This window comes from Notolepis coatsorum, assembly GCF_963971535.1.
Source record: "Notolepis coatsorum genome assembly, chromosome: 7".
Classification (NCBI taxonomy): Eukaryota; Metazoa; Chordata; class Actinopteri; order Aulopiformes; family Paralepididae; genus Notolepis; species Notolepis coatsorum.
This window is the reverse complement of record NC_140171.1, coordinates 142547073-142555397: the sequence shown is the minus strand read 5'-3', so window position 1 is coordinate 142555397 and position 8325 is coordinate 142547073. Positions and strand designations below refer to the sequence as shown.

General features: G+C 41.8%; 1 protein-coding gene across 1 annotated transcript in view; it reads left to right on the top strand.

The window, feature by feature from the left end:
- The first annotated feature begins 787 nt into the window (after positions 1 to 787).
- chtf18 (CTF18, chromosome transmission fidelity factor 18 homolog) overlaps positions 788 to 8325 on the top strand; it is a 104790-nt gene continuing 97252 nt past the window's right edge. The window contains exons 1-3 of the mRNA XM_084318543.1: positions 788 to 1021; positions 2231 to 2362; positions 6005 to 6164. Coding sequence (XP_084174669.1) covers positions 934 to 1021; positions 2231 to 2362; positions 6005 to 6164 — 380 coding nt within the window. The 5' untranslated portion in view covers positions 788 to 933. The remainder of the gene's footprint in view (positions 1022 to 2230; positions 2363 to 6004; positions 6165 to 8325) is intronic.

The window sequence follows — 8325 nt, the reverse complement described above, 5'->3', positions numbered from 1 at the left end:
CCCTGGCCACTGTTCGTCTGCATGCTATAAGGAGCAGATGGTGGAGAGACCCTGACGTCACAGACACACATCATTAATCTCTCTCACGCTCATGTACACTCAGACACGCATGCATGCACACACATAGATACGTACATAACACATCTTAAGCTGAAAGAAAAGGGGGTATGCCTATAGGTACAAATTATTTATAGGAAAAAGAAAATCCACAATGACAACAGGGATTCCCTTGTCAAGAGTAAAAAAACGACACAGAGCTGTCCCCCCCTATTCTCATAAACTGTGATTGTTAGTGTAATTCGTGATAGAACTCAAATATTGATGGTTACTGTATCATATGTGACACAGAACTTAGAGGGAAGACAATGTTGAATTTCAGGAGTCCAAAAATTATCAAAATCATATTGTTTTTTAACTGATGCAGGTTATGTTGCATTTTGCTTTCTTACTTATGGGTGTCCTCTGGAATGTCTAGGAGCATATAATAAAAAAAAAACAGGTCTACAATTACAATTAAATTCCGATTCTAATTCTATGATTATGAGACAGTATCCCTCCCTACCCCAATTATCTGTTGCCAAAGGGTGCAAGAGAAACTATTGAAACGGCACCCAGTGTACTTATTCACCAACATCCAGGAGACGTGAAATGTGTACAGTGGGTGGCGGTATGCACCTTTCTGTTGTTGTGACCCGCCATTAACTCCAAAGAAGAAGAAGAAGAAGGAGCCGTGAACTGTGTGTTACCCGGAAGCACTTACTTCACAACAAAAAAAATGCCGCGAATGGTGGCGCAGTGTTGGAGAGCAACTCAGTAGTCGCGAATTGATACGTCTTGTACATACATATTCGGGGATTATATTCATATTTATCGCAACATTAGGGTTAACATCCACATTTCTAAGATAAACCGACACCTTTCTTCTGTGTGGCCATGGACGAGTACGACGAAATGTATGGGATAGAGGACGACTACGACCAACAGTTCGCTGATGAGCTGGAAGTGATGGCCGAGCTGGACTGTGAGTGAAGCATTGATTGATTGATTGATTGATTGATTGATTGAACATTTATTAACAGATTGCAGAATGGGTACAGTACAGTACAGCTCAATACACACAATTGTTAAGGGGATGCAGACCAGAGAAAGACTTTCGTCTTGTTTACATCAGGGTCCCCCATTTTCAATTCATCATAACTATTTGTTTAGCTAGTTTGGCACACACACATACACACACACACACACACACACACACACACACACACACACACACACACGCACACACAGTTCTACACTTACCTACACACACCTCACACACCTACACACTTACACACCTACACGCATACACACCACTTACACACACACTGCACAGTATTGTATATTGTATGGTAACTACGTCTACGAACATTGTACATATGTCTAAACTGAACACTGTGACCTCTTTTTTTTCTTCTAATTTTTACTATGTTTTTATTTCATACTTATCTTGTCATGCACAGTCTCTGGAGCGCAACAGTAAGAAGCATTTTGTACAAAAGTATTCTGTACTTCTGTATGACAACTATTAAAGAAACTTGAAACTTGAACTTACACACGCACACCTACACTTACACTTACAAACACACTCCCACATGCATGCTGTATGTAATGTGACAGCCAAGTGTATGTGTGTGTATGTTTGTGTGTGTATGTTTATGTATGTATGTGTGTGTGTAATGTATGTGTATACTCTCACCTAGACACTACTATTTGTTTAGCTAGTTTGGAACACACGCACCGTCGCACGCACACACACACACACACACACCTACACTTACACACACACGCACACACTCCCACATGCATGCTGTATGTAATGTGACAGCCAAGTGTATGTGTGTTTGTGTGTGTTATGTGTGTGTGTGTAATGTATGTGTATACTCTCACCTAGACACACGCAACTGTTTATTACACATGCATGCGCACACACACACATACTTTCACCCCCCCTAATCCTCCCGTTTATTTCTTTTGTACATAGGCTGTGCATGTGTTTGTTTGTTTATTTGCTTATGTGTATGATTCTTAACTGTGTTTTATTTTGTTATTGGTGTGTATGTGTGTATATTTGTACTCCTGTTGGGGCCTCTTGGACTAGATCGACATGTAAATAAGAAACCTGTTCTTAATGGTTTATATGGCTAAATAAAGGTTAAATAAAATAAATAAATGTGTGTCTCTGTCTCTGCAGTGCCAAGCCCTCCTCTGAAACGGTCAGAGTTTAGAAAGCAGCCCACAGCAGGGCCCCTGCAGCCTCCTACAGCCAACCAATCAGAGAGAGACGCTGCTGACACAGAGAACCTGCTAGATGACCAACCCATCAGTGAGTTGCCCTGCTAGGACAGATTATAACTGTGTTGGCTTCACCCTTTCACTACCACACTACAGAACAAAGGTTAACCCTTTCACTACCACACTACAGACGGAGTGAAAGGGTTAACCTTCTGTAGTGTGGTAGTGAAAGGTTAACCTTCTGTAGTGTGGCAGTGAAAGGGTTAACCTTCTGTAGTGTGGTAGTGAAAGGTTAACAGTCTGTAGTGTGGTAGTGAAAGGGTTAACGGTTACCTTCTGTAGTGTGGTAATGAAAGGTTAACCTTCTGTAGTGTGGCAGTGAAAGGGTTAACCTTCTGTAGTGTGGTAGTGAAAGGTTAACCTTCTGTAGTGGTAGTGAAAGGGTTAACCTTCTGTAGTGTGGTAGTGAAAGGTTAACCTGTAGTGTGGCAGTAAAAGGGTTAACGATAGGTTATGTATATAACCTAGTTATATGAGTACTGGCTGAGCGTCTTGCTCTTCGCCATCGAGATGTACCTCATCTCCAGTACCTACTGTACTTCATTAACGAAAAACAAATGCACCCAGCATCTGACCAGGCCCGCCCCAGTGCCGTACTATAAGGCACCGGGCGTGGTCACCACTCGCCCTTCCTCGGAAAAAGTTTCCATCAGAAAACCCCTCCCAAGGGACCTCAGGGCGCGCTAAGAGCAAGACTGCGAATACTCAACATTGCGCAATTCTCTATACTTTTCATAACGCTAGTTCACAGGGTGCAAGCATCCGCCATGATGGAAACTAAATAGAGGAAGGGCGAGTGGTGACCACGCCCGGTGCCTTATAGTACGGCACTGGGGCGGGGCCTGGTCAGATGCTGGGTGCATTTGTTTTTCGTTAATGAAGTACAGTAGGTACTGGAGATGAGGTACATCTCGATGGCGAAGAGCAAGACGCGATTCGCCAGTATGACTATATAACCATCTGTAGTGTGGTAGTGAAAGGGTTAACCTTCTGTAGTGTGGTTGTTAAAGGTCCCCTATTTTATAAATGGCCTTTTCCAGTGGTTTGCATTGTTTTCTAGCAATGTGGGGTTGTACCAACACTAGGGCTGCAACTAACGATTATTTTGGTAATCGACTAATCTGTCAATTATTTTTTCGATTAGTCGACTAATCTAACGATTATTTTTGTCACACCCTCAATCTCTGCTTCCTGTGCACTCCAATGCATGTTTTACCTCACATGCTCAGGTCTGCACACCTGTGTATGTCACCCTGTTGTCCAGTCCCTCTGCCTTAACAGTTAACTTAACATAACATGATGATCCCATAGCAAATTAAAAATGAATTTGGATCTTAAGCAACTTTAAATCAAAATGTATTCGAACAATACAACAATCACTCATAACAAGATAAATAAATAAAATAAATAATACAAATGAAAGTGGAAGTGTTTAAATAACTAAAAAGAATATATAGCAGACTTCTTAGCTTAACATCCCAGGGAACTAATGGGATAACTGGGGATGTTGTTTGCTCCTGACAAGAGTCTCAAAGTTTGGGGTGATGGTAGACAAAGTAACTCTGAGGTCATGCTCAATGTCCAATCTGTTCCTCTGCTTTGTCTTCAGCTGGACCAGAGCTGAGAAGCCACTTTCACAGAGATGGGTAGTGCGAAAAAAATAAAATAAAAAAAAATTATATATAAAAAAAAATGTATGACTAATCGACGCAAAAATTCTGCGTCGACGAGTTTTTATGATCGACATCGTCGATTATGTCGACTAATCGTTGCAGCCCTAACCAACACTGACTAGATGTGAAATCTACCCAGTCCCGTTTCTTCAGTTCAGTTGAGACAAGAACCTCCCCCACTGAACTAAGCCATTCTGAATTTATTCGGATCTGTGACGTGTAAGAATTCTGATCTGCCACCGCCCGCCCACAATCAACTGTGATACGTTGAAATTATGAGCAGCGAGTGGAAATAATGTGGAAGCGGTTTAGACAGCAGAGACCTTCAGCTGTTCCACTGTCAGCACTTCCTCAAAAGTGTTCGACAGCATAGCTCCAGAGTGCTTATAAATCCCAGCTTTCCCCCTGCACTGTTTCTATGTGCAGTGAAAACTTCAATGCTTCTAATAAGCTTTGCAATGCATCCTCGTAACGTAACGTTAGCCGCTAGCTAGCCAACCCACTCACACACAGAAGACAGCAGCTTCACTAGTTAAAAAGGGTGGGAGGGAACTCTCGCTCTCTCTCTCGTATCTGCTAGTGCAGGTGGGTGACTGTCAATCAAAGTGCATTGTGTGTATGGGCGGAGCCTAGCCAAAAACAGCTTGGACTTTGGAAGGGCAGAAAGTGGTGCACCAAAGTAGGGCTGGGCGATATGACGATATTATATAAATATCGGGTACAGTTCATTAACGATACACTTTTTAAACGTATCGTGGATATCGTGATGTTTTGCCCAAGAGGCTTGTGTTGCGTCAATCTGGTCCACACGTTGACACTTTTCAACAGCGCCGCCCCACACACACACTACTGCATCAAAAGTTACTACTTATGATAACAAAGGCATTCGTTTTGTGGCATTGACGTTATATAGTTACACTTTCAATAACATCAGCGTATTTACATAGCAACGACCGAGGTCGACCTAGATATAGCAAGCATTAGCCGTTCATATCTCAGCCCGTGCTGACTCCGTTGTGCCCATTCTGCGGTCTGTTAATAACGTTTTCAATCAGACAGATGTATGGAAAGGCTTTTATTATAACATCCGTTGCAGTAAAATCATTATGCCTCCAGTCGTTTAGTCATTCTGCAGATCTAAAAGCTAAACGTCGGCCGCGGCGAGCTACCGCTGCCATTGTTGTTTTCATTGAGCTCTCCAATGGCGGAAGTAAAAAATGAATACGCGCTTGCCGATTGGTGCTAAGAACAGCAGGGCGGGTGCAAGCGATGTGACGTAATTGGCAGACGCGACTGTCAATCAAAATGATTCTGTTTGCCGACTGAATGAATATAAACGTTATTAACAGATTGCAGCATAGGTACAATACAGTACAGCTCAATACAACAACAGTCAACAGTGGACTGGAGGATGCAGACCAGAGAAAGACTTTCGTCTTGTTTACATCAGGGTCCCCCATTTTCAATTCATCATATTTCATATCTAAATCATATAATATCTCATTGCTAAATATATGCAATATATAATCTAATAATCCAATAATCTAAATCTAATATATAATATAAAAATGCTAAATGCATGGGTATTTTATTTTGTCTTTAATGTTAGCTTGCAAACTCAAATACTGTCTTGGTAAGCCTCATAATGAATTGTTTGGGGAAAAAAAGAAAAACATCGTGATGCGTATCGTGTATCGCCGAAAGGTCAGAAAATATCGTGATATCATATTTAGGCCATATCGCCCAGCCCTACACCAAAGTACTTGATTAAAAATACAAAACAATGAATTTGATTGAAAAAAAACCTTACAGATGTGTTCCATAGACTCACAGGAATTGTGTAAAATTGCCCAAATAGTGAAAAATAGGGGACCTTTAACCATTTGTCATGTGGCAGTGAAAGGGTTAACCATTTGGTAGTTTGGTAGTGAAAGGGTTAATGGCTTCACACGTTGTGTGTGTAATGTATGTGTATGTAATTCTGTCATGGCTTCTTGCAGCCCCAAAAGCAAAGCGGCCGAAGCAGGAGGCGAACGTGGCGAATGTGGCCAAGCGGCTCTTTGGCCTGTCACAGACTGATGACATCACAGCCCCGTCGCTGACCGATGACATCTCACCCCCGTCCTCCCCAGAGCAGTACAACCCCCCTCGCACCTTCAGGTAGGAGAGAGAGGAAGGATGGAAGGTGGGGTTTCGGGTAAAAATATAGGGAAGCATGATATAACCTGACCATAATTGGTGCAAATAACTAACTGTCTAGTCTACTAGGGCTGGGAATCACCAGAGACCCTGCCATACCATATTATCACCAGAGGCCCTGCCATACCATATTATCACCAGAGGCCCTGCCATACCATATTATCACCAGAGGCCCTGCCATACCATATTATCACCAGAGGCCCTGCCATACCATATTATCACCAGAGGCCCTGCCATACCATATTATCACCAGAGGCCCTGGCCCTGCCATACCATATTATCACCAGAGGCCCTGCCATACCATATTATCACCAGAGGCCCTGCCATACCATATTATCACCAGAGCCATACCATATTATCACCATATTATCACCAGAGCCATACCATATTATCACCATATTATCACCAGAGCCATACCATATTATCACCATATTATCACCAGAGACCCTGCTATACCATATTATCACCAGAGCCATACCATATTATCACCATATTATCACCAGAGCCATACCATATTATCACCATATTAGTCACCAGAGGCCCCACCATACCATATTATCACCAGAGACCCTGCTATACCATATTATCACCAGAGCCATACCATATTATCACCATATTATCACCAGAGCCATACCATATTATCACCATATTAGAGTCACGATATGGTAATATTACGATATTGCATTTATTACCTTTTTCAACTGCAAAATATGTCCCCAACGGAGAACTTTGTTAACGTCTGCAATGCGAATATATATGTTTTCAGTCTGTTAACCTCAGACTAAATGTTCCCCTCATTCCAATCATCTTTATTTCAGTAAAATGGGATTGTCAAGCAAAAATACCCTGTTAAAAACTAAATTAATATATCGATACACGTCACACTCAATGTTCCCTCAAATTTTTTTTCGGTCTGAGCAAACACTCCAACCTCCTGAGCAGACATCAGCAACTACTGAGCAACATACGTCACCTGCCGATTAACCGCTTAGTTGATAAGCGGAAATCTGAGAATCTTAATTTCCACTCAATGTCTAACATAAAAATCTATAAATTTTGCTGATACACAGAAATAATACAAAAAGGCATATTATATTCCTTAATCAAATATTTATTTTACCATTGATTGATGATGCAGAGCAAAGTCCTTACTTTGGCTGGGCGGTGTGAGTCGTGTCACTAACTTGTCTTTTTAGGAGGCTGACTCGTCATTATTTTATTAAGTGAATTATCATCAACTTCAAGGGTGACCATTATTGTGATTTTTTTTTAAAGAGGCCTTCAGCCTCAAGATACTTAACCCATTCTCCGCCGATGACGTGTTAACACGTCATTCTCCGCCATGCGTAATCTGCCAATGACGCCGTAAGGCGTATTTGAGATCAATATTTCATATTTTCGTCATGGTATTCATATTTCACCCACGGAGTCTTGGGTGATGCTGTGGGACTCGGCACAACTCTGCATTGCTTCAATACCGCCACCTGGTGGCCGATCGGCGAGTTGCCAAACAGGAAGTTGCCCAAACCGGAAGTGGTCCGTCCCCTATTTTCATCCGGCCACTCTGTGATCGTCCCGGGGCTCAATATAGACACCGTCGATATGAATCTTTGCCATAACTCAATAATCAACATGATTTGGACGTGTATTAGTAATATACAAACCGGAAATGGATCGCATCGATCAACATCCCATAATAGCGATCTTTTTGCTCCACTCATCACCCAACGCTACGAGGAGACTGGGGTGAGTTTCAGCGTTATTCTTTACCATTTTCGATACAAACTGCTCTGATCAATATATCACCCATACTACATGAATCATTTAACGTCGGTCATTGAATTATAAACGACCCCCCCCCCCCCCCCCCTCGTTCACCCGCAGATGACCAGTCATGACTTTTAGGACCATGTACAGTTGAAATTTTTAATATAACGTTGATCAGTATCAAACTGCATTTGATCATCTAATATATGCATTTAGGCCTATATCTCACGTTCTATGAAATACTGCAGAAAACGATAAAAACATATACTCTAATGCTAAATACTCTAGACGGTATTTTAGTATGAATGTGTGAATGAAAAAGTTAAACGTTCCTACATCCTGAACGATAGATAAT